Source organism: Rhinoderma darwinii, chromosome 5, assembly GCF_050947455.1.
Source record: "Rhinoderma darwinii isolate aRhiDar2 chromosome 5, aRhiDar2.hap1, whole genome shotgun sequence".
In the NCBI taxonomy this organism is placed as follows: Eukaryota; Metazoa; Chordata; class Amphibia; order Anura; family Rhinodermatidae; genus Rhinoderma; species Rhinoderma darwinii.
Window position 1 is genome coordinate 222,188,635 of NC_134691.1, and position 27,465 is coordinate 222,216,099.

General features: G+C 38.1%; 1 protein-coding gene across 1 annotated transcript; it reads left to right on the forward strand.

Annotated features, from left to right (window-relative positions):
- Nucleotides 1–21,183: 21,183 nt before the first annotated feature.
- NEUROD6 (neuronal differentiation 6) lies at nucleotides 21,184–23,799 on the forward strand. The gene is made up of 2 exons (XM_075828535.1): nucleotides 21,184–21,559; nucleotides 22,414–23,799. Exon 2 carries the CDS (start codon nucleotides 22,435–22,437, stop codon nucleotides 23,446–23,448), a length of 1,014 nt encoding a protein of 337 aa, XP_075684650.1. The 5' UTR covers nucleotides 21,184–21,559; nucleotides 22,414–22,434; the 3' UTR covers nucleotides 23,449–23,799.
- Nucleotides 23,800–27,465: the final 3,666 nt, after the last annotated feature.

Sequence of the window (27,465 nt, forward strand, 5' to 3'; positions counted from 1 at the left end):
CTGGGGCACTGAGAGTCTTTCTTAGATGGTTGCTTCTAGGGAAAACATCTGTTATGACTTTTTAAACAAATTATTTTCAAAGAGAAAATATCAATGGTATCAAGGTAAAATAACACTCAAAGGAATTTCATGTTGGGTGGGTGTACTGCTTGATAAGTTTAATGTTACTGTCTTCAGCCAATGGATTTAACCAAAAATATGTATTTTACAATGCAGCTGTGGAATTTAAAAAAACAAAAACCTCTAATCAAATATGAAAAATCAAAATCTTACTTCAAATTCTAAAGAATATATACTCTCTGTATTTAATGTTAAAGCATGGTTAATAGCTGGTGCATATTTTAAAATTTTCCTTACTTATCATCATTAATATTCTAGAGATAGTAAATTAATATAATATAGTGCACTTAGATTTCTTCTTTAAACTCCCCTTACGTTTGCATATCATTTTATCATTTGGACGCAGCAATTTTTATTTTTTTTGCTTTCCCTCACTGTATTCTCACGGCTATAACCTTTTTACAACCTTTTTATTATTTGATTGACAAAGGTATATGAGTTCTTCTTTTTTTACATTTTCAGTTATAATGGAGAGGGAATGCAAAAAAAAAAAAATATAATTCCATTATTTGTTTCTTATTTTACAGCATAAACTATGAAAACATGTAATCTTTATTGAATGGATTGTTTCTATTGGGAATACCAAAAAGTTATTTTTTTTTATTTTTTTTTATGTTTTAGGGCTTTTCATTTAATTTTTTTTTTCTTTGCAAGTTTCTGAACTTTAGCTTTATTACATTTTTTTTTTATTATTTTTTTTGACGCACTAAAAGACCATAATGTTTTATTGTTATTTTCTTCATTACAATGCAGTGTAATACATCTATGTTTTAATACATTATTGCTTGTACTTATAAATGCATAGTTTGGGGGCATGTCCTGGTTAATGTGAAGTAAATGCCCTCTCTGCTCCGCTCTCCTACCTTTCCTACAGCCAGCAACCAAAGCCAACAACATACCTTCTCACCCTTTATGGGCAGAAAAAGGAAGACCCTTCTTTTGGGTACCAGCTCTGATGATCCTGCACCCCTCAGCCTGGACATGCAGAGCTATTTCACCCGTGAGGCTGCGGCCAGGGCCGACACCATCTCCATTGGGCATCTACATCTCCTTGCAGTTTCCTCCCTCCCCATAGGTATCACTCTATAGGTTCATTCTTAAGGTCAGAACATGTCCCCATCTTCCTCTCTATATCCCCTAACATACATATAGATCTTGGACTTGACGCCTTAATGACGCACCTCTGAAAGACCAGGAATGCAAATCGGATAGCATTAAACACATAAGAGAATTCTTTATTCACCATGCCTTGGAAACGACTCCTTGTCGTGGCAAGTGGGCGCACACAATTCAAACAAAATGTACACTAAAAGCCTCACATTTGTAAGTCTCGTTAACATAGCAGTAATACTTAGTCACCTAGAACTTAGAATCAATACAGTGCATTTGGTAGTCTTGGCATTTGCTGAGTTCTGTTGCAATAGTTTTTTTGTATTGTTTGCAGTCACACAACCTATTGCACCTGCACATTTATGTAATTTTGTTAGGATGTGCTTACCAACATTGTGTTTGGTTAGAAACTACTCCTTTTGCGACGCAATGGGAAGCCCTAAAGTGCGTTCTTCAAGGCACCTTAATAAAACATTGCCTACATTTAAAAAAAGAGCACGCCCAGAAACTCGATTTACTGCTAAGGTATCTCCGTACATTAGAAGAAACTCACACACATATGGATGTAGCCATCTTTACCTTGACTCTGATAACGTGCTGCAGTGTGATATCACACAACAAAAGCCATTTAAAATTCATTAAAAAAGTCAAGATAAAAGATCTTGCCACTGTGTGTTTAATGCGTTAAAAGTCAAGATAAAGATGGCTAGATCTGTACTTTTATTGACAGAAATTGCATGCAACCTCCTTAAAGAGGCTCTGTCACCAGATTTTGCAACCCCTATCTGCTATTGCAGCAGATAGGTGCTGCAATGTAGATTACAGTAACGTTTTTATTTTTAAAAAACGAGCATTTTTGGCCAAGTTATGGCAATTTTTGTATTTATGCAAATGAGGCTTGCAAAAGTCCAAGTGGGCGTGTTTAAAGTAAAAGTCCAACTGGGCGTGTATTATGTGCGTACATCGGGCGTTTTTACTACTTTTACTAGCTGGGCGTTCTGACGAGAAGTATCATCCACTTCTCTTCAGAACGCCCAGCTTCTGGCAGTGCAGAAAGCGTGTTCTCGAGAGATCACGCTGTGTCGTCACTCACAGGTCCTGCATCGTGTCGGACGAGCGAGGACACATCGGCACCAGAGGCTACAGTTGATTCTGCAGCAGCATCGGCGTTAGCAGGTAAATCAATGTAGCTACTTACCTGCAAACGCTGATGCTGCTGCAGAATCAACTGTAGCCTCTGGTGCCGATGTGGCCGACACGATGCAGGACCTGTGAGTGACGTCACAGATCTGCACTGCCAGAAGCTGGGCGTTCTGAAGAGAAGTGGATGATACTTCTCATCAGAACGCCCAGCTAGTAAAAGTAGTAAAAACGCCCCGATGTACGCACATAATACACGCCCAATTGGACTTTTACTTTAAACACGCCCACTTGGACTTTTGCAAGCCTCATTTGCATAAATACAAAAATGCTCATAACTTGGCCAAAAATGCTCGTTTTTAAAAAATAAAAACGTTACTGTAATCTACATTGCAGCGCCGATCTGCTGCAATAGCAGATAGGGGTTGCAAAATCTGGTGACAGAGCCTCTTTAAGGTGTGCTAACAAATTCAGCGCATTATAGACCAAAAACACATTATCTACCATAAAAGACTAAACAAACACCATTATGAACATTCTGACAAATATGCAAGGTCTTTGGAAATTGCACTCCACCTCAGGCAAAGGCAATGACCATTTATATACCTCTTATCTTCACTGCATGGCGGGTCCTCCATGAACCTTCATCTATCACAGGAGCCTTCCGCTCCTTTTACCATGATTTTTATACTATACAGGGTCATTTTGCACACATGCCCAAATAGGTCTTGCCAGACAAAATAGAGGCATACATATGGGGGACTTCTTTGCCATGCATTTCTTTTGATGCCACTGTGGCCCTGGATTTGAAGTGATAGCGGCCATTAAGGCGTCCACCCAAGGTAAGAGCCCTGGCCTGGGTGGCTTCACATCCCGATTTTATAAAGCCTTAACACCCAACGAGTCCTATTTTGACTATGAAGTTTTTAATAGTGTCTCCCCAGAAAATCGCTTAGATAAACAAACATTTGAGGCCCACAGTCTTGCTGAAACCAGCAATACATGCTTCACTCTGCGGCAATTACAGCCCCATCTCTCTCATTAAATTGTAACATAAAAATCTATTCTAAAATCATTAATGACCGCCTTTAACCTAGCCTCCCATAGATTATTCATATTGTGATCAAGTAGGGTTAATTCATGGCAGGAAAGCAAAGGATAACACTAGTAAAACCATACCACTGATATCTCATGCCAGGTCCTCAGGTGCTTCTTTATGCCTCCTGTTCATTTATGCAGAATAGGCATTCAACAGTGTTCAGTGGGGTTTACTGGAGGCCTCCCTGAAGCAGGTGAGACTAGGGGAGACTAAATAATTAAAGGGAGAATAAAAATATTTGTCTTAATGGAGATCCATTATATTAGGGGTACCCATTGCCCCGTCTGCTTTATGTAATCGCCATGGAGCATCTAGCGGTAGCCCTCCGACCTAACCCAGATATCAAATGCATTTCTAGAAAAGAAAAACAACATAAAACACCTCTATACGTTAATGATCTGCATCTGTACAACTCTAACCCAAATATAGCTTCCCCTGCTCTCATAAAGGAGTTTTAGAGATTCGGTCACCAAAGGAACTTTAAAGGTAACTATTGAATGCATTAAATATATATCTCCCTAGACAAGAGATACAGTTCTTACATCCCCTTTAAATGGCAACTCTCAACAATTAAATATTTAGGAATTGCTATCCCTTCAGACCCTCAGTCACTATTAGGCTGGGTTCACCTATTTTCAGACGTAAACTAAGGACACTTATATACATTATATGCAGGACACTTCTTTCAGACGTAATTTGAGCCGTTCTTCATTGAACTAAATGAAGCACAGCTCAAAATTTACGGCTGTCAGAGAAGCCTCGCAAAATGCGAGGAGGAGCAATTACGGCTGAAACGAGGCAGCTGTTTTCTCCTGAAAACAGTCTGTAATTTCAGACGTAAAAGCCTACCACCGTTTTCACATACCCTTACGGTTAACTTTACCCCTTTCCTTTTGAAGACATTACGGTCTCCAAAAATATTTGTCCTAGCTTGGGACGATTAATGTGCTAAATATGGACATCCTGATGTGTTTTCTACACTTGTTTTAGACAATCCCTATTTTGTTACCCTCCTCGTTTTTTAGGCAGACATCGTTTGCATTTGAGCACTTTGGAGCAAGGATAGACCCCGCATTGCTAAGTCTATGCTGGTTAAACTTCAATCTAAGGGAGGAGCAGGCTTGCTCGACTTGCAGCTTTATCATTGGGCCGCAATATTGACTAGACTAAATCATTGGTTCCATCATGATAGTTCAAAACTCTGAGTGTCATTAAAGAGAGATCTCTAGACTTAGATCCAGCATCACAGAACTCCCCCTTTTAGTTCCCCTCTGCTACAACTCCGGTACAAACTGATAATCAAGTGGTCTATTTCCCATAGACCTGGCCCCATGACACCACTCTTTGACAGTCTGGATTTTCCCTCGGGAGCTGGAATCTCCTGTTATTTATATGATCAGCTGCGCTCCATTGTCAGGTGTTTATTCTTTACAGATTCCTTCCTCTCTACCATGACTAACATGAAAGAGATTCTAATAAATCCCACTCCTCTTTCCCGATGTATCTCTCTAATATAACAGCCCCCATTATATTTGTTTAGTTCAGAATACCCACACTTTTCATATATATATATATATATATATATATATATATATATATATATATATATATATAGATATATATTATGTAATGATGGGGGTAGGGAAACAGACAAGTGAGCCCTAATCTACCCGCCACTCAGTCCCTGCCTACTTGCAACGACCCACCCTAGGCGACGGGGTACAACTGGGCGACGGTCCCTACGCTCAATAAGTGCACGACAGACAAACAGACAAGGGTACACAGAAGCTAAGGGAAATGGGGCAGTTGCCCACGGCAACACCGTGAGCAACAAGAGTAGTGAAGGAGTCGAGTCAAACCAGGAGTGTACGAGGTACCAAACGCAGAGCAGGAGAGTAGTGAACAAGCCGAGTCAAACCAGGAGTGTACGAGGTACCAAACGCAGAGCAGGAGAGTAGTCAGTAAGCCAGGGTCAGTATGAAGCAGGGACAAATAGTTCAAGAAGCTACAGCAGGGCCAGGAAACAAAACGAGAAGAATCACAAGCAAGGAGGAACAGGAAAGGCAGGTATAAATAGACAGAGGGCGGGAGCTAGCTCCGTCTGGCCAGGCTGTGATAGGCTCTCCCACTCCTAAGCCTGCCATCCTGAGTGGTGGAAGATGGAGTCAGTCTCACAGACATAGAAGCAGGTGCAGACTGATTACCTATGGGCGTTGACACAGAAGCTGTGCCTGGCAGAGCCTTTACATATTAGTTGTTTGTTAAGTGAGTCTCTCTATTCCCGGGATAAGGATAAAGCATGTGTTCTGGAAAATAGTTTAAGCATAACCTCCAGGGCTCAGGAAAAAAACTACAAGATCCTGTTAATCTAGTAACCATTGTGGTGCACCTTTGACCGCCTTCACACTCACTCTTTTTTCTTTTCTCTCTCTTCTTGCCATTTTCCTCTTCTAGCTCCTGTCCCTTCCCATTTTCCCTTCCCTCGTGTATCTAATCCAGTGTGCTTCTTGTTTGTGTTCACTGACTACAGAAATGTATTTGTTAATGAATCTTCCATTTGAGATTCTCATCTCCCATAATTGAGTAGCACTGGATGCTCCGTGCTCCCATTAGCACTGCTATACCTCATGTCTTCCTGTTGGACTAAACCTGCATTCCTCAGTTGTCTTTTTTTTGTGCAACTATTCATCTTTTGTGCACACTATTTTTAGTCATGGTGTATTTACCCCTTGATTTGTCTGTATTTTTATTTTTTTTACTTTATTAAAAACAGATTTAACATAAAAAGCATAGTATGTTAGGGCATACCTATGCTGTGCCCAACCAGGCATTGGGCACATCCCAGGACGACCCTTAGACATTGGGCTATCAATAAAAAAATATGATTGCAGTGCTGGGGCTGACAATGAAGGCATCCTTTGTAGACACACTGCGTTTACTATTGCTTGCAGAATCTAAGGGGTTAAAAGGGTTTTCCTGGAATTTGTTGTTTAGAAACAGCTCCACTATTGTTCATGGGCTGTGTTTGGGATTCAATTAACCCCTTAATGACCGCTGATACGTCTTTTTACGGCGGTCATTAGTGGGCTTTATTCTAGAGCGCCGCTATTCTACGTCGCTGCTGTAGAATAAAGTAAACAGAGCAGGGAGCCGTGAAATCTCCCTGCTCTCAGCTGCCAGAGGCAGCTGAGGGCTGGGGGCGTCCCTGCTCTGCCGGGTGAGATCGATATTAGTATCGATCTCACCCGTTTAACCCTTCAGATGCGGTGCACAATAGCGTGCACTGCATCTGAATGGTTTTGGAGAGAGGGAGGGAGCTCCCTCTCATCTCACTGACTCCCGGCGATAAAATCGCCGAGTGTCTGTGTCTTCTATGGCAGCCGGGGGTCTAATAAAGACCCCCATGTCTGCCTGGAGCGAATGCCTGCTAGATCATGCCGCAGGCATGACCTAGCAGATGCCTGTCCGTTTTAAACGGACAGGCAGTAATACACTGCAATACAAAAGTATTGCAGTGTATTATAATAGCGATTGGAGGATAGGGAAGTCCCCTAGTGGGACTAGTAAAAAAGTAAAAAAGTTTAATAAAGTTAATTAAAAAAAAAAGTGAAACAAAAAAAATGAAAAACCAACTTTTTCCCTTACAAAATGCTTTACTATTAAAAAAAACTACAATAAAGCAAAAAAGTTACACATATTTGGTATCGCCGCATCCGTAACGACCCCGACTATAAAGCTGTTACATTATTTAACCCGCACTGTGAACGCCGTAAAAAATAAAATAAAAAACAATGGAAAAATTGCTGTTTTCTGTTAATTCTGACTTTAAAAAAATGTGATAAAAAGTGATCAAAAAGTCGCATCTACTCTCAAATGGTACCAATAAAAACTGCAAGTCGTCCCGCAAAAAACAAGACCTTATACAGCTATGCCGACGCAAAAATAAAAAAGTTACAGCTCTTTGAATGTGACAATATAAAAATGTAAAAAATGGCTTGGACATTAGGGCCCAGAATGCAAGCAGGGGGAAGGGGTTTAACAGTAACAAGCTACAATATCAGACACAACCCATAGACAACTGTAGCGATGTTTCTGAAAAAACAACAAAAAAAAAAAACGCTGTGGCAATTGTCAATAACAGCTGCACCCCTTTGGGTGATCATGTGGGCCAACTCCTGTGCCTTCACTATGATACATTTAGAGTATGAACTAGGAAAGAGTTAAAGGGACCCCTACAACAATGCGCCATAATGAGTTTAGTGTACAGTACAACACATCTGGTGCAGGTATTTTACCAAACTGTGATAAACAACAAAATAAATTAATATTGATATTTGAATGCCATTTTTACGTATCAGAAATTTTTGGACCCAGTATTAAAGATGGAATATTTCACAAGTTAAGACATCTGTGCAACCCCTAATGAATATTGATGAGCTGCCCTTTTGTTAAGATACATAGAAAAACAATCTGAATAGCAGCAGTGTAAGTTACTGGAAGAAAATCATAGTCACATAGTGCAAAATATATTTATCACATGATACTATAATGTCTGCTCGAAAGACACAGAAAAACAGTCATTTAATGACAGACCCTTTTTTAATCTTCACATTTAATAACTAAAATTTTCGTAAAAATATCAGCTTACATTAGGACAATGATCAAAATTGTCTACTAACATTTCTATAGTTGGAGAATTGGCTGGTTCCATCTCTGTAATTTTCTAGATCTTAACACCTTAATGACTGTCAATACATTGGAGTAAAAACCGCCAGATGAGAGGAAGTGTTTCTGAAGTATTGCAGTGCATTTTAAAAGCAATCCAACGATCGATTTTGTAGGACTACAAAAATAGTAAAAAAAATTGATACAATTTATTTAAAAAAAAGAAAGTAAAAAAAAAAAAAAGTCAAGTAAAAAAAAAATATTTTTTTACAAAATGCTTTGTTTTAGAAAAACAAACACAATAAAAAAAACTACACATAATTACTATTGCTCTGTCCGTAATGACCTAAACTATAAGGCCACGTTCAGACATGGCAGAATTGCTGTTGAATTCCGCTGCGGACAGTCCACTGTGGAATTCTGCAGCAGCCGTTTTTTACATTTGTTTGTATACATTTTTAGTAAACGTAGTTCAGACGTTGTGGAAAATAACTGCGGAAATTAGGCTGCGGTACAGAATTTCCCCTCCGCAGCATGCACATTATGTTACGGAGAAGCAGCGGAATTTCAGTACAGATTTCAGCCTGTGCAATGCAAAAACTGAAATCTGTGGCAAGTCCGCTGTGATATCTGCAACGTCTGAAAAAAAAAAGTTGAAAGCGAAGATACTGCATACTGTATTGGAATTTACAATACAAATATGTAATTTATAATGACATCCTGAAGTTAATACCGAGCAATGTCTTCTTATACATCACTAGTTTAATACAATGTACAGGAGGACAGACTACTTTATTAGATATAAACAAAATGTATATTTTGACTGGAGACTTTGTGAAGATGAGTATTGAAATATTACAGCAAAGAATATGCAGGAAAGAAACATAAAATGTAGCTTGAAAAAAGAAAAAAAACAGATGGCAAGTGAGGAAAAAACAGCTGAAGACAACAACAAAGATTAATTTGAACAAAAATGCTAGAAGGGAGGGAGCAAAGAGTATGCACAGGGTGTTTCTGGTGAGAAAAAGACAAAGTGGGTAAACATGAAAAAAAAAAAAGGGATGACGATATAGATTATATATATATATATATATATATATATATATATATATATATATATATATATATATATATATATATACAGTGAAGGAAATAAGTATTTGATCCCTTGCTGATTTTGTAAATTTGCCCACTGTCAAAGACATGAACAGTCTAGAATTTTTAGGCTAGGTTAATTTTACCAGTGAGAGATAGATTACATTAAAAAAATAAAATAAAATCACATTGTCAAAATTATATATATTTATTTGCATTGTGCACAGAGAAATAAGTATTTGATTCCTTTGGCAAACAATACTTAATACTTGGTGGCAAAACCCTTGTTGGCAAGCACAGCAGTCAGAAGTTTTTTTGTAGTGGATGATGAGGTTTGCACACATATTAGATGGAATTTTGGCCCACTCCTCTTTGCAGATCATCTGTAAATCATTAAGATTTCGAGGCTGTCGCTTGGCAACTCGGATCTTCAGCTCCCTCCATAAGTTTTCGATGGGATTAAGGTCTGGAGACTGACTAGGCCACTCCATGACCTTAATGTGCTTCTTTTTGAGCCACTCCTTTGTTGCCTTGGCTGTATGTTTCGGGTAATTGTCGTGCTGGAAGACCCAGCCACAAGCTATTTTTAATGTCCTGGTGGAGGGAAGGAGATTGTCACTCAGGATTTGACGGTACATGGCTCCATCCATTCTCCTATTGATGCGGTGAAGTAGTCCTGTGCCCTTAGCAGAGAAACACCCCCAAAACATAATGTTTCCACCTCCATGCTTGACAATGGGGACGGTGTTCTTTGGGTCATAGGCAGCATTTCTCTTCCTCCAAAAACGGCGAGTTGAGTTAATGCCAAAGAGCTCAATTTTAGTCTCATCTGACCACAGCACCTTCTCCCAATCACTCTCAGAATCATCCAGATGTTCATTTGCAAACTTCAGACGAGCCTGTACATGTGCCTTCTTGAGCAGGGGGACCTTGCGGGCACTGCAGGATTTTAATCCATTACGGCGTAATGTGTTACCAATGGTTTTCTTGGTGACTGTGGTCCCAGCTGCCTTGAGATCATTAACAAGTTCCCCCCGTGTAGTTTTCGGCTGAGCTCTCACCTTCCTCAGGATCAAGGATACCCCACGAGGTGAGATTTTGCATGGAGCCCCAGATCGATGTCGATTGACAGTCATGTTGTATGTCTTCCATTTTCTTACTATTGCACCAACAGTTGTCTCCTTCTCACCCAGCGTCTTACTTATGGTTTTGTAGCCCATTCCAGCCTTTTGCAGGTCTATGATCTTGTCCCTGACATCCTTAGAAAGCTCTTTGGTCTTGCCCATGTTGTAGAGGTTAGAGTCAGACTGATTAATTGAGTCTGTGGACCGGAGTCTTTTATACAGGTGACCATTTAAGACAGCTGTCTTTAATGCAGGCACCAAGTTGATTTGGAGCGTGTAACTGGTCTGGAGGAGGCTGAACTCTTAATGGTTGGTAGGGGATCAAATACTTATTTCTCTGTGCACAATGCAAATACATATATATAATTTTGACAATGTGATTTTCTTTTTTATTTTTAATATAATCTATCTCTCACTGGTAAAATTAACCTAGCCCAAAAATTCTAGACTGTTCATGACTTTGACAGTGGGCAAACTTGCAAAATCAGCAAGGGATCAAATACTTATTTCCTCCACTGTATATATATACTGCCTTGCGAATGTATTCATCCCCATAGTGTTTTTGATGTTTTGTAGCATTACAACCTGGAATCAAAGTGGAATTTTATTTTATGTAATGGACCTGTCGAAATAGTCTAAAAGGGTCAGGGTATGTTCACACTGCAAACCAAAAGATAGGTTGTAAAATAAGGAGCTGTTTTCAAGGGAAGCATCAGGCGGTTTTTGATGCGTTTTTTATGATGTTTTTGGAGCTGTTTTTCTATTGACCCAATGAAAAATGGCTCCAGAAACGGCTCAAGAAGTGACATGCACTTCTTTTTTACGGGGTGCTTTTTTTACACGCCGTTTTTAAAAATGCCCCGTGGGAACGGAACACCGTTTTTCTCATTGAAATCTATGGGCAGATGTTTGGAGGCGTTCAGCCTCCTTATTTTCAGCCGTTTTTCGGGCCATCTAAGGGTATGTTCACACGACCTATTTTCAGCCGTCCAAAAATGCGGGGTCTGAACACCTACAAACATCTGCCCATTGATTTCAATGGGAAAAACGGTGTTCCATTCCCACAGGGCGTTTTTTACGCGGCTGTCTTTAAAAACGCCTCATAAAAAGAAGTGCATGTCACTTCTTGAGTCGTTTTTGGAGCCGTTTTACATTGACTCGATAGAAAAACAGCTCCAAAAAACGGCCGTAAAAAACGCCGCAAAGAGACGCGAGTTGCTTAAAAAACGGCTGAAAATCAGGGGCTGTTTTCCCTTGAAAACAGCTCCGTATTTTCAGCCGTTTTTTGTTACGCTTGTGAAAATACCCTAAGGTTGGGTTCACACACCCTATTTACGGGCGTAATTCGGGCGTTTTAGCCTCGAATTACGTTCGAAAATACGGCTCCAAAACGTCGGCAAACATCTGCCCATTCATTTGAATGGGCTTTACGATGTTCTGTGCCGACGGTCACAGGTCAAATGACGCCGACGGTCAAATGACGGCGCGTAAAAAAGACACCCGTGTCAAATAAGTGCCTGTCACTTCTTGAGACGTAAATGGAGCCGTTTTCCATTGAGTCCATAATGGACTCCGTAATGGACGCAGCGAAAAGTGCCTGCAACATGTCATTACGTCTGGAATTCCGTAGCTGTTTTCTCTTGAAAACATCTCCGTAATTTCAACCGTAACGGAGGCTGCCGTGTGAACATACCCTAACAGTGGAATGATACAAATACCTTCTTTTTCTAAAAAACAAAAAACGAAAATAAAACTAAAAACTGAAACATTGTGAGTGCATTTGTATTTACCCCTTCTGTTATTTAACCACTAAATAAGGTCTGGGCAAACCGATAAACTTTAGAAGTCACATATTTAGATGAATAAGTTTCCCCTGTGTGCAATCAAAGTGTCACATGATCTGTCACATGATGTGAGTATAAATACACCTGTTCTGAAAGGCCCCTTTCAGAACAGTCTGCGACACAAGTTACATGAAGACCAAGGAGCTTTCCAAACAGGTCAGAGGCAAAGTTGTGGAGAAGTATAGATCAGGGTTGGGTTATAAAAAAGTATACCCACTATAACATAATGGAAAAAATACAGCACAATTACAACCCTGACAAGAGAAGGCCGCCCGCGAGACTCACAGACCTGGCGAAGAGGACATTAACTCCTTTGCGCACCTGGACATAATGGCATGTCCTCGTGCGGGGGGTGGCTGATGTATGGTGCAGGCTCATTTGCTGAGCCATCTCTATACGCTGTGGGTGTCAGCTGTGCATTACAGCTGACACCCGGGACTAACACCAGGAACGGCGTTTGCACTGTTCCTGGCCATTTAACCCCCCAAATGCTGCAATCAATCGTGTCTGCAGCATCTGGGGCATTAAAAAAAGGGGGTCGGCCCCTCCGACAGCTTATCACATCCCCCTCCCCCGCAACCGAGACCGCGGGATGCCGATGGTTGTCATGGCAGCCCAGGGGCCTAATGATGGTCCCCAGGTCTGCTTTCACTCTGCCTCTATTAAGCCGTGCCTCTGGCAGAACTTAACAGAACCCTGTAAAAAGGAATGTAGGAATGTGTAAAAACAGTTAAATAAAGTTATTAGTAGTGAAAAAAATAAAATAAAATATTAAAAGTTCAAAAATAAATCCTTTTCTCATTTTTCCTCTACAGTAATGTGAAAAATAAAAAAATAAACAAAATTGGTATCGCTGCGTCCAATAAGTCTGAACTATCACAATATACTATAATTTAACTTGCACAACGAACGCCGTAAAAAATTAAAAAAAATTCTAATGACAAAATTGATGTTTTTTTGGTCACCGTAGCCATCAAAAAATAAATGTAATAAAAGGTGATCAAAAAGCTGTATGTACCAAAACTACAGATCGTCCTGCAAAAAATAAGCCCTCGCACCACTCAAAAAAAATTAAAAAGTCATGGCTCTCAGAATGTGGTGACACAAAACAATTTTGTAATTTTTTTTAACAAAAAGTTTTTTCTTTGTAAAAGATGTAAAACATAAAAAAAAATCTAAAATTTGGTATCACCATAATCATATTGAGCCGCAGAATAAAGTCAAGTTGTCATTTTTACCACACGATAAACGCCATAAAAACAAAACCTCCCCAAATAATGGAGGGTTCACAGTTTTTGTCCAATTTCAGCTGACAAATATTTTTTTTTTCAGTTTCTCAGTACATTATATGGCACTTTTAAATGGTGACAATAAAAACTCCAACTCCTCCCGCAAAAAAAAAGCCCTCACATCACTCTATTGATGAACAAATAAAAAAGTTATGGCTCTTGGAAGGCGGGAAGTGAAAAACATAAAAGCACAAAATGGCTCAGTCCTGAAAGGGTTAATCAGAGATTAATACACCAACAATAACACTGAAGGAGCTCCAAAGGCCCACAGCGGAGATGGAAGTGTCAGTCCAAAGGACCACTATAAGCTGAACACTCCCCAAATACATGGAAGAAGGTTTTCTGGTCAGATGAGAATAAAATTTAACTTTTTGGCCAGTATGTGAAGTTCTTTGTGTGGAGCAAACCCAACACTTCCCATCACCCCAAGAACACCATTCCCACAGTGAAGCATGGTGGTGGCAGCCTCATATTGTGGAGATGCTTTTCATTGTAAGGGACTGGAAAATTGATCAGGATTGAAGAAAAGATAAATACAGGCAGTAAATACAGGCAATTTTTGATTTGTGACTAGAACGGAGGTTCACCTTCTAGCAGGACAATGACCCTAAACATACTGCTGAAGCTACACTAGAGTGGTTTAAGGGGAAGCATTTATTTGTCTTTGAATGGCCTAGTCAAAGATCAGACCTCAATCTAATTGAGAATCTGTGGCATGACTTGTAGACTGCAGTACGCCACACAACCCATCTAACTTGAAAGAGTTGAAGCAGTTTTGTCTGGAAGAATTGGTCAAAATCCCAGTGTCTAGATGTGCTAAGATAATAAAGATATTCCCTAATAGACTTGTATCTGTAGTTGTAGGAAAAGGTGGCTCCACAACTTTCAGAGGGTGAATACTTATGTCCATAAAAGTTCTCTATATCTATATCATATATGGGACACTGGCATCCTTTTCTCTGGAAAGTGGTTGAACATACTAATGCACACGTTTTTTCAGTAACTATAGATTGGCCTAGAAGAAGGATTTGACGTATCAAACAACAGACAATGAATTGGACAACTTTGATGTATGTCCACCGTATTGCAGATTTTTAAAAAAGGAATATGGGAAGATTTTTTATTTTTGTGTCCTCACAATATTTGATTTGTGTCTGTATAACCTCGGTCAAAGGGATTTCCCCACAATCTTTAGGATATGCTATCACTATCTGATGACTGGTGGTCTGAATGGTGGGACCCCCATGATCTTTGGAAAGTGAAGAGCCCGCAGAAAAAGGTAAAGGTCATTGAACCCTTTCATCTGTCCAGAAGAGGTGTATAGAACTGAAAAACAAGTCCATGCAAATGACTGACACTGTGCAGAGACAAGTTGAAAAAACAAAAAGCCAAAGAACATGGGCTCTTTATATTAGGGTTTAGTATAGGAGACAGTTGATAAATCGCCAGCGCATATCCTATATTGGTATACCATTAATATAGTGGGGAAATCCCATTTCAGATGTCGGTACACAGAACAAGGAATATCTCATACAGTGGCTATGATGTTACCAGTGGGTTTAATGTGGGTATCTCAACAACATTTTTAAGATGAGAATCATATATACTGATACTGAAGAAGATTGTACAAGCCACACTATGTAACTGGAATTATAGATCCAAAAATTCTTATAGGTGAGGCAGGATATTTGTAATTGAGAAAAAGTTGCATCATCTTTTATTTTAGATGCATTGGAGCAATAAAAATAGGTTACAAAGGTGGACAAAAATGGGTTATTCCCATCACATAAAGTTATAGCCTGTTGCTAAAATATTCCCTCATTTTGCAGTCGGTGAGGGTCTAAAGATGTTTTCTATTGCTGTGTTCTGTGTTTGCACCAGGTACGTTACCACCATCGTGTCAATATATACATTTTAAAGCGGCTCTGTCACCACATTATAAGTGTCCTATCTGTTATTTAAGGAGATGGGCGCTATAATGTAGGTGACAGTAATGCTTTTTATTTAAAAAAAAAACGATCTGTTTTAACCACTTTATGAGCGATTTTAGATTTATGCTAATGAGTTGCTTAGTGCCCAAGTGGGCGTGTTTTTACTTTAGACCAAGTGGGCGTTGTACAGGGGAGTGTATGATGCTGACCAATCAGCATCATGCACTCCTCTCCATTCATTTACACAGCGCATAGGGATCCTGCTAGATCCTTATGTGCTGTCTTAGGGTATGTTCACACGGCCTATTTACGGACGTAATTCGGGCGTTTTTGCCCCGAATTACGTCTGAAAATAGCGCCTCAATAGCGCTGACAAACATCTGCCCATTGAAAGCAATGGGCAGACGTTTGTCTGTTCACACGAGGCGTATATTTACGCGCCGCTGTCAAATGACGGCGCGTAACTAGACGCCCGCGTCAAAGAAGTGACCTGTCACTTCTTTGGCCGTAATTGGAGCCGTTCTTCATTCACTCCAATGAATAGCAGCGCCAATTACGGCCGTAATTGACGCGGCGTTCAAGCGCCTGCACATGCCGGTACGGCTGAAATTACGGGGATGTTTTCAGGCTGAAACATCCCCGTAATTTCAGCCGTTACGGACGCCCTCGTGTGAACATACCCTTATACTAACACATTAACGATACTGAAGTGTTTAGACAGTGAATAGACATTCCACGGGATGTCTATTCACAATACCTGCACTTCGTTACTGTTTCTGTGGTAGTTACAGCAGAGCAAAGCGTAATCTCGTTGTAACCTGTCATCTACAGCGTAATCTCGCGAGATTACGCTTGCTCTGCTGTAAGTAACACAGAAACATTAACGAAGTGCAGAGATTGTGACTAGACATCCCATGGAATGTCTATTCACTGTCTAAACTCTTCAGTATTGTTAATGTGTTAGTATAAGACAGCACATTCTGATCTAAAAGGATCCCTATCTGCTGACTAAATGAATGGAGAGGAGTGCATGACGCTGATTGGTCAGCATCATACACTCCTCTGTACAATGGCCACATGGTCTAAAGTAAAAACACGCCCACTTGGGCATTAAGCAACTCATTAGAATAAATCTAAAATCGCTAATAAAGTGGTGAAAACAGATCGTTTTTTTAAATAAAAAGCATTACTGTCCGATACATTATAGCGCCCATCTCCTTATGTAGGAGATAGGCCACTTATAATGTGGTGACAGGGTCTCTTTAAAGTCTATGTGGCATATTTAATAATACTGTTTTAGACAGTGTAAACTTAGACAAGTCATCTAGAAGATGCACCAAATTCATCAAAGTTGCGTGTGCTGTGTGATAAATTTACTGCATCTAGCTAGATATGTTAGACACTTTTCTCTCCCTTATACCACCTCTTAATTAGCTTATTTTATGCCAGTTTGCATTTAAAGCCATGCCCCCTTTCTGAAGACCACACCCAGTTTTCCATTTGAAAAGTGTCTAAAACAGTTAATAAATGCAGCGCATTGTGTGTACTCCAAAGTCCTGGCACATATTGAATATTAAATTTCCCCCTATGTGTGTGTTTGAAAATCCTGCCCCTGGAGTAATTTACAAAGGCTTGGTTCCAAGTGCGTTGGTGCCAATGACAGAAACGGAAAAATACCCTTCTTCCCCAATTATCTTCACTTTGTCAACTTTTTACATGTATTATATCATACATTTTTATGTCGGATGGTTTAGGGGTCTAGAGTGGCTTAGCAGTTAATACCTAGCATCTCTAGCTGTCTAGGGTGATAGAGGACTAAATATTGATATCCATTATCCTTGGTGGTTTAGGATAATTTAAGGTGGTTTTAGTAATTAACACTTAACATTACATAATGATATAATCATAATGTTTTTTCTATTAAATGGTTTAGGGTGGAGAAAGAGCTAATAGTGGTAGTCTTGGACTGGTAAGTATACCTATATTTACTGTTTAAAGGGTTATTCCCAAGTTGAGTCATTTTTTTTTATTAATACATCCTAAACAGAAATAAAAAGATAAATATATTGCTCTAAAAATATTTGTAATAATAATTTCCTAACGCCCTTTTTCCTCAACTAGATAATGCAGCTAGTGCTGGTTATATTTTCTAAAAGGGGGCGTGAGCGGCTTGATGTCAATCAAGCCGCTATGCTCTGTTAGTGCGCGCTCCCGACGTCGTTAGATGCTACCCCCCTCCCTTCCCTGTTGCTAACTCCATTGGGACTCCTATGAGTGTAGTTTCCAACACTCTAACCAGGAATTCCTGTCCTGGAGGATCCTCCGACTGTAGGATCAGATCAACTGTACGAGACAGCGTCCTGCTCTGTCTCCTGTGCTCCTGTCGACAGTACAGCAGCCCGCACTGACACACTGATACGCTGACACACTGATACGCTGACACACTGATACAGGGCTAGCTTCCTTACAGCAGATGAGAGCACAGAAGACCAAGCAGGACGCTGTCTCATACAGCTGATTTACAGCTTACACCATGGACAGCGGCCAGTCCATGCTGCATAAGTATGTAACAGACAATGTTACATACCAGTCCTGAAAAGGGCTCAGCTAACTCGGCTGGCCTTTACTGAAGTGCCGAGTACAGGACGGCTCCAGGGCTACTGCGCATGCCTGGGGCCGTCCTATAGACTTGAAAAGAACCCCAGAGGTGGTCGGGCAGGGAGCTAGTGCGCATGCTCTAGCATGCTCGTTCCCGAGATCCCAGTCACCCTCACTGCAAAATAAAGATGCAGAACAGCGCAGGCGCGGCCATCGCAAGAGGAAAGCAGTGGTGGCTGGATTCCTAGGCAACGAGCAATAAACAAAGAGGGGCTGTCAGTAAGATGGAGCCAGGATATATTGCAAAGTACAGCATTTAAAAAAAAGAAGGTATTTACAAAAATTCCTAATTTTGGGTTGTTAATCTTTATAGTTATATTTGTCAAGATGGGAACACCCCTTTAATCTAAATAGATCCAGAATTCCTATATTGGTCAAACCTCTATTTTTGAAAAACAAATAAATCCTGTTTCCCGCTACACAACCATCCAGTTAAAGGGAACGTGTCGTTAGGTTTGAAGCCACTATACCACCAGCATGCCATTATGCAGTTGGGGTATCGTGTTCTAAACCTGCCCATGTCAAAAATGGACGTTCCTAAAATGTTAGTTAAAAACTTACCGAGAGTGGTCTGGGAGAGGAGCACTGTGCACAAGAAGTCAAGGACAGTATATCTCCCTTCACTGAGCATACGCACTGTACTATCCTCTGCTTCATGTGTGCAATACACATGCATCCGATGCCACTCTCGAGCTCATCTCAGTTAATTGTAGGTTACTTTACAAACTATTTCCAAATCTGCAGTTTATGATGTGGGCAGGTTTGAAACACTAAACCCCAGCTGCATAACGGCATGCTGGTGGTTTAACCACTCTATGCCCAGTGACAGGTTCCCTTTAAATGATAACATTTTGTCTGCCTCCAGCTGCCACTAGAGGGAGCTCTCTTCAGTTCCCTTTGAATCTCTATCTACTGTAGAGATGACAACAATAATTTTATCATGTAACTGAATGATATCTGCTGAACTACTTAGAGGGGAGTTTGCCGATGGACTTTATTTACTTGATTATGATTGAATCCTACATTAGCTCATGCAAATGATTATACTGAAACGCCTATCCAAACTAAAAATGTAAATGATAATAATGTCCAACCAAGCAGCAGCATATGATATCTTCTATTCTAAAGTATGGTATTTGATTTACAGAGTACCAGTTAGCTAGTTCCTTGCTTTATTTTATTTGCTTTATATATATAGGGTATTATACACTAAAAATGTTTTATAGGGACATACCAATATGTCTTAAGCATATTATTTGTGCCAGACAGAAAACTGCTTCCCCTACAGAGACAAGCACAAAAGTGGTTGTCTGGGATCAAATGTAACTAATAGGAGCTAAACCACAAACCAAGAAGTCCTGTCTCTGGTGAAGCATCAATTAGTTATGCTCGATCCCTGGCTGCTACTTCCCTGCATCTCTCTGTTGGGAAATCATCTGCCTGTCCCAGAGAGAGCAACACGTTCATGTTTGTGTAAAGGTATTAATTCTCTATAACGGAGCCAAATAAAGTAGAGGACAGGTTCCCTTTAAAAAAAAAAATATCTAAGTGGTCTCTATGTAATCAGCATCAATTCTGAAAAGTAGAGAGAAAGTCCATAATAATTTGTTCATTTAGTCAATGAAATCAGCAATTAGAAACATAGAGAGCAATTTGGAGAGCACAATCTATGTACAATTCTACAGATTGTAAGGAAATTATACAGTCCACTAAATCCAAAACATATATTTAGCAGGACTATAATGCCTATGTTGAGTGTTTATTGTTATTGTGAATTTCAATATTATGTTTTATGTTTATATAAAATATACACTGTGTAGATGTATTTATTTCATAGCAAGAAGAAATCAAATCCAGATCTGCTAAAAACATTAATAATAATCTAATAATAGTAACATCAATACTCCACAAATACATTTAGAATACTATGTAGTAGAAACAATTGGTTAAACTCTCAACGACCGCCCATACATGTTTGTACAGTGCCCATTAATAGTATAAATAGTAATAGTTTCCTTGAAAAAACAAGTCATCAATAAGTACCACAGGAGCGCCACAAGAAGGAGTGATCCCATTTTTGAAATCCATTGGATAAATAGTAATAGAATAGTACCTGCACAGAGGATTATGCAGCCACAGGTCGGGTGCCCGGTTTTCAGAAAAAGCCGGGTACCCAGTAAAGAAAGGAGATTTTTTTTCGTTACCATTTCTGCCTTCTCGATCTCAGTATACACAGCGCTCAAAGTGCGCCTTGCCTCTATTTTTCCCAGGATAACTGTCAAGTAACAGTTTTGGGGGTCTAAATATATCCCTGTTAAATATTTCCCCTGCTATGACAGCCCCAGTTACAGAAGAAATATGTAGTGTAAAAATAAATAAAGCATGTCCCACAAAAAAAATGTCTCTTCTGACCTTCTGCGGGACAAGTTGAAGAACAGAAAAAATAAAAAAATAAAACAAAAAATAATAAAGTAATTATGTAGAAGAAAAATAATAATAATAATAGGCAATTTAAAAAACCTTTTTATTATGCCCTGCCAAAATTACTTTCATAGTATAAATAAGTTATAACCGTTTAACTTGAGTAGAAAACAGCTAAGAGTAGATAATAGCTAAAAATGGGCTGTACATTGAGGCCCAATGCATGTGCGGTATTAAAGGGTTAGATCAACAATGTTAAACAACACAATATGTTCCATTATATAAGTGTGCATGTATGTAATGTTGTGTTTCCCATATAGTTAGTATTGAGGCCATGTTTCCTGTATCATAAATAAAGTGAACGTTTTTAACAATCTACGTGTTTCTGCTTTATTTTACTGCTGTTTAATGCATATAAATATTTTCTATGGTAATAAGTGCCATTTTTTATGTTCTTTTGAATTTCCAATATTAATATATTTTTGAATATAAAATCTTACCGCAAAAACACAATTCCATTTTTGCACACATCAAATGTTATGTAATATGTCAGCCACTGATTCAATAATGGGTTAATTTCACGTAAACAAGTGAACATAGCATCAGAGGAATGAATTTACCTCTTTCCATGCTGTGTCATTTGGAGATGAGAACTTAGTATTGGCACCACTGCCTTCTATTTAATGTGTCCCTTAAGATTCCTTGGGAAAAAAAGGAGTCGCTCTGATGGAACTGCATAGCCTGTATGCGAAATGCTAGTGCAATTTTTTTTTATCAGTCTAACCTTCTGCGTTGATACATGAATGCTGGTACCCACTTACAGGGATGCCAGATGATCAGTGCAGAATGAAGGTCCCAAGGGAACGCATCATGTGGTTCTCTGCCCTGTGACGTCACTAGCAGATGGCATGGGTACCAGCTCTGGCAGTTGGCATCAATGTCACTTTTTTAGAGATCAATGAGATACACACATATCTAGACTCCTGGAGACAATGCGACATTCGGACTGACTCTGAAGGCGAAAAAAAAATGAAATCTGGATGTTGATTGAATAAGTCTGAAGGTAACAAACCTTTTTATGCTTTACTATGTGAATTACTGTATGTAATATTTAAATTTTGCAATTATTTACTAGTATGTATTGTTATACTTCATTTACTTTCTACAATATTCTGTTCTTTCTTTCCATCACATCATGTAACGAGGTAGTAATGTACGTTAATCTGCATCAATATTATAGAATGCTTTCCTAATTGCATAATGAAGGGATTGTGTTACTAATTGCTCGTTCGTTTAGGCACAAGGGGTATTCATGTGCTTTTCACTGCATGTTGTCTCATGCTCTGACTTTATATACAGATTCTTCTCTACCCCTCAGTTTTGCATAGACAATATTTCAATATTATATGCAAACCAATACTGCCAAATTGTATCTACGTAAAGAGCAAGCAGGAGATCCCATAAACGCTGGTTGTATGCCACTCGTCATTTCCTTTCTGTTTTCCTCTAGTGATGCCTCAAATGATAAGAATGTTCAATTATTTTCACAGAGAAATAAGTTTTTTGATAATTTCTTATGAAATTTCAACATTTGTTTTGAGGAAAATATAATTGTTTTAAATTGTTTCTGTCATTTTTTTTAAGTGAAAATAACTTGTTTCAAAAAATTATGCCAATTGCTATAGGCAATTTGAAGCATCTATTAATAAAAATTAGATTTTACACAGTATTATGTGGTCATACTGAGGAAAATTTCTAAAATTTGATAAGAGTTTTTGTACTATTTCTTAATTTTGTACTTTGAAATTTGTATATGATGCATTTAATTATACGCAATTAAAATAAATGTTCTAAAAATGTATTATGGGAATTATTAGTTACGTTTATTGGTAATATCTGTGAATATTACTATTTCAGGTGATTTAATCCTAGGCAGCAATGTTAACACTTCCATTTGACGAATCTGTTGTGATGACGGAGTCGCAGCTTTGTAGAAAGTATGTGCGGGAAAGCGAGGAGCCAAGACCTGCAAAGAAAGTAGAAAGCTGTTCTAAACAGATAGTGCCTCATGGGAATAATATCAAAAGGACACCTGAAGAGGAAACAGAGCAAGAAGAAGAGGAGGAGGACAGGGAAGAAGAGGATGAAAATGGAATGCCAAGGAGGAGGGGGCCAAGAAAAAAAAAGATGACCAAGGTCAGAATTGAAAGGATTAAAGTAAGACGAGTAGAAGCCAACGCAAGAGAACGAGGGAGAATGCATGGTCTAAATGATGCCCTGGACAATTTAAGGAAAGTTGTGCCCTGCTATTCTAAGACGCAAAAACTGTCTAAAATAGAAACTTTAAGGCTGGCCAAAAACTATATCTGGGCTTTGTCTGAGATCTTGCGTATTGGGAAGAGACCAGATTTACTCACCTTTGTGCAAAATCTATGCAAAGGTTTGTCCCAGCCCACCACAAATTTGGTGGCTGGGTGCCTGCAGCTCAATGCCAGGAGTTTTCTCATGGGTCAGAGTGGCGAGGCAGTCCATCATGCAAGATCCCCATATACGTCTATTTACCCTCCATATCACAGCCCTGAGCTTAGCACCCCACCAGGTCATGGGAGCCTTGACAATTCCAAGACAGGAAAGCCATACAATTACTGTAGTGCTTATGAATCTTTTTATGAAAGCACTTCTCCTGAGTGCACCAGCCCTCAGTTTGAAGGTCCCTTAAGCCCTCCCTCCATGAACTATAATGGGATATTTTCCCTGAAGCAAGAAGAGGCCTTGGACTATGGGAAAAATTACAATTATGGCATGCATTACTGTGCAGTGCCAGGCAGGGCTCCCCTCGGGCAGAGCTCTATGTTCAGGTTGCCTACAGACAGCCACTTCCCTTATGACTTCCATCTGCGCAGCCAGTCTCTCGCCATGCAAGATGAATTAAATGCAGTTTTTCATAATTAATGAGGAAAATGAATATAAACAGTGGTCATTCACCTCCCTCCCCCAATCTAATTAAGATAAAGCAGATGCTTGTTCACACAGTAATTGACACGGCTCGATTAAGGTATCACCACGGTCCCAAAAGTGTGTTTTAAACTTCTGTGCTCTAGTTTGTTTGATTGTTTATTTGTTGTTTTTTTCTTTCTTTGTAAAAAGCCAAATTTTTTCCCATATTTAATGAAAAAAACGTCGCTCCTGATCCTATTATTAGTTGAAAACTGTGATTTCTCCCTGCACTAAAGCCGTATTTTATGTTTATTTGTTAAGCAATCTGTTAAGATTACGTGATAAAATAAAGAGATGTACACTACACCATTCCTATGTCTATATTAATTACACACAGACAATTCAAGGCAATCACATGGTGATTCGTTTTCTGCCAGAAGGGCCTGTAATGATTGAAAAGAAATGCCTCGCAGGCAGGCCTCATTGTAAATGAACAGATTAGTGACTACATAACAATGCACAATTCAAGCTCATTAGGTTCTGAATGGGAAAGTTAAGCATGTACAAGAAAAGTTCAAAATAACAGAAAATTGTGGCAATTTTTTTTAAGGAATAGCTCGAAAAAATATTTTTTTTCCCGGCAAACAAAAAGGCCTAGAAAAAAAAACCTGTTATTCTCAGAATAGTAAATCAGTGGACGCAGATGGCTGGGGATCAAGTGTAAGATTTAGAATTTTTAATTAATAGGTGTTACAGACCATCTCACTAAAATGCATCGCTACTCTGCATAGATTAAATGAAGTATAAAACATCGCTAGGAGTTTACTTTGGCATCACTCTCACAACAAATGTGCATAAAATCTGCAAGGATTTTTAGTTATATTAATACTTCAGTACATATTCTAATATGGTGTAAAATAAAAGATTAATTATATTGCCCTAAACATCTACAGATAAGGTAAAATTTAAAATTATTTTGTGACTTTTATATATATAATTGAATTAAATCAATTAGAGTTAGTTTTCTATATGAATTTATAAACTCATTTCACGCAGCTTATACATAAAAAAAACCCAGAAATGTCTAATTAAAATATATCAGCTATACAGCTCACCTCTCACACATTAATCGTTGGAAATATTAGTTTTGGTAGGTTTGCTAAGGCCTAGAATTATGTTTGAAAACATTGAACATCTTAACTCCTCTTATTACACAGATAGCAAAGCCGAGTTTGTCAGATTTAGCAAAGCTGAATTTGTTTATTTGTGGAACTTATTGTGTGCTATAGGTCATACTATATAGGACAGCAGGTAAACTTTCTGCATTATTTTAGCTCAGAGAATTATGAAGAGTGTATCCCCAAAGATATAAATAACTCACATAGCTCTGCTACATTTTTAAACTGTTTTTACTGGACATAATAAAGGATTATGCGCTGGGTGAGATATAAATATGATGTAAATGGCTCAGAAATAATTGGCATATATTGGGTATTAGAAGTAGAAACCGTTAAAAAGAAAATACATCTACAAGTATAAATCAAATATAATTTGTAGCATAGTAAATATTAATGATCTTATAGTCAAATACATTGAACGCAGAAAGCATATAAGTGAAATAAGGGGAGAAATGTGTTGATTGAACCCTAAATGATAAAAATACTCCAGCTCTGAAAAGTTTGAAGACATTTATTTGCAAGTTATAAAAGAAGATGTCATGTGTGATTTTATGGAGGTCATACGATGAGTTGTTAATTCATCACATGACCTGTTCAATGGCAGGTTTGGCATTGAAGTCAATTTTACATTAGACATTCTCCATTGTATGACATTTATCATATAGCACATGCCAAGATCATTTATAGATTAGTTAGCATGTGAATTACAAAGATACACTTTCCATGAGGCTATTTTAGAATGTGAAAAATTCTGAAAAAAATTGTTAGCAATACATTAAACTACATTTTTTCCCTATGATAAGTGAGTATTGTTTTTCTTTATGACTTATTTAACTTTGATAACATATCTATTGTAAGTGAATTTAACCTTCCCTCTTGTAGTAACTAGTGACCAACAGGTCATAACATGCTTACTGATGCATTTCATAGAACCCTACTAAGCATCTGCACATAAGCCAAGAAACATTTTAGGTGATCTTTATAATTCCAAAAAAGTGTTTATAGAAATAATAATAGAAATATAGAAATAACAAAAAAAAAAAATACTTTTACATATGGTATTCATATTGATCTGTCCAACGAACTCTATGGCATGAGAAAGGGAATTTGTCTCATATCTTTTGTATTTTTGTACCTTTCTCTGGACGTCAATCTAAAGAAGTTATAAATTAGCTTTTTATTTTGTTGCAACTGTAACTATTTACGCCTTCAATGCACATGCTGCCACAGTGGAAAACAAAAATCACAAGTTGTATATCCATTTTTACCAGCTTATAATGCATCTGCTATTATTTATAATGCCGTAACGTAAACTCAATGCAATCCGTACAGAGTTTATATATTAGAATGAATTACAGAATCTTAACAGAGATATTTTTTACATACATGGGTACTTTCATTATATTTATTTTAACGTTATCTATAATCTATGTTTTGTCAAGAATATTTACATACTAAAAGAGAATTGAAGAAAATCACTATTTCTACATAGTTTAAATTTTAGGCCTTATTAAAAAAAAAATTACAATCATATATTTCATGACTGACAATAATTACTGATCAATTACATATAAAGAAAAAAGCATCAGTCAAGGCATGTCATTGAATTCATAATATAAGATATCCTTGACCATTAGCTTCTCCATTTTATGTTAAGCTGTCTTTATAACGCACTTTTTTTAGAACATATATTTTTTTAATTTAGGAAACAAAATCTCCGTCTAAACAGAGTATCATACCCTCCCTCTCCCCCCACTGAGTTCTTGCTACAGCGACCACTACTATTTTAGCTACTAAGTTTTTCTCACTTTTTTCCATACTTTAAGGTAAACCACATTAATAAGATATTAAAAATATCCCCTGAGGATACACTATGAATAAGCAAAGGCATGCAGTATGAAATATTAGAACTTGAATTTTTTATTAAATTGAAGATATCTAGAAAATTCACGCTAATTTTTTTGTAAATTAATTTTTTTGTAAATTATCTCTAATAACAGTTAATAATTGTTCGTACCTCATTACGTGTATTTATACAATTGAATAGCGTATCATTATAGCCTTATGTTTTATTGGTAAATCTATATATTATAGAAAACAGACATCACCAATAATATCATATTGGCCCTGAGAACATATTCTTACTCTATACACAGAGATTATTCTATATACAAATATTTCATCAGAAAGAAATTATGTTCTTCTCTAGTATAGGGTCATTAATGGACATAAGTGAGATGCCTTCTCATTGGGTAATAACAAACAGCAATTATAACTTCATGAATAAGTTTATGTATTTTAAAGGAAATAAAATGCATGAACTGGACACGTGTAAATGAATAATTAGCTGTATTTTAGCTTCTTATATTATACTCTTATAAGTTTATTAGCTTCATTGTACACCTAAAGAGTGACGTAAAGGACTGAATGACAAGTGGTCATGTTTACATGCGTTCATAGTCATCCATAGAAGAGAAGGGAAGAATTAACCCCATAGCCATATTACATCCAACTGGCTTGTACAATGCTTTGGAAGCTGGTAGAAATGAAATGAATTCCCATGTAAACCATACCTATACAAGTTAAAATGCTAATTTGTGGTCTCTCCATCTGCTGTGTTCTCTACCTCTGACAGTAACACAAGAATGCAGCCTCATTAATGCTCCAATTCATTGCATATGCACGGGGACTGTTGTTCACAAAATAGTGATTTATAGGGAAAAAGGCATATAGACCCAATTCATTTATAAGTGTATTTTACAATGCATAAATAAGAAAATATTTTGTAGATATTGCCATATTATGGTCATTAGAAGATTGGAAAATTCATCATTGTGTTGTTTGTTTTTTTTAA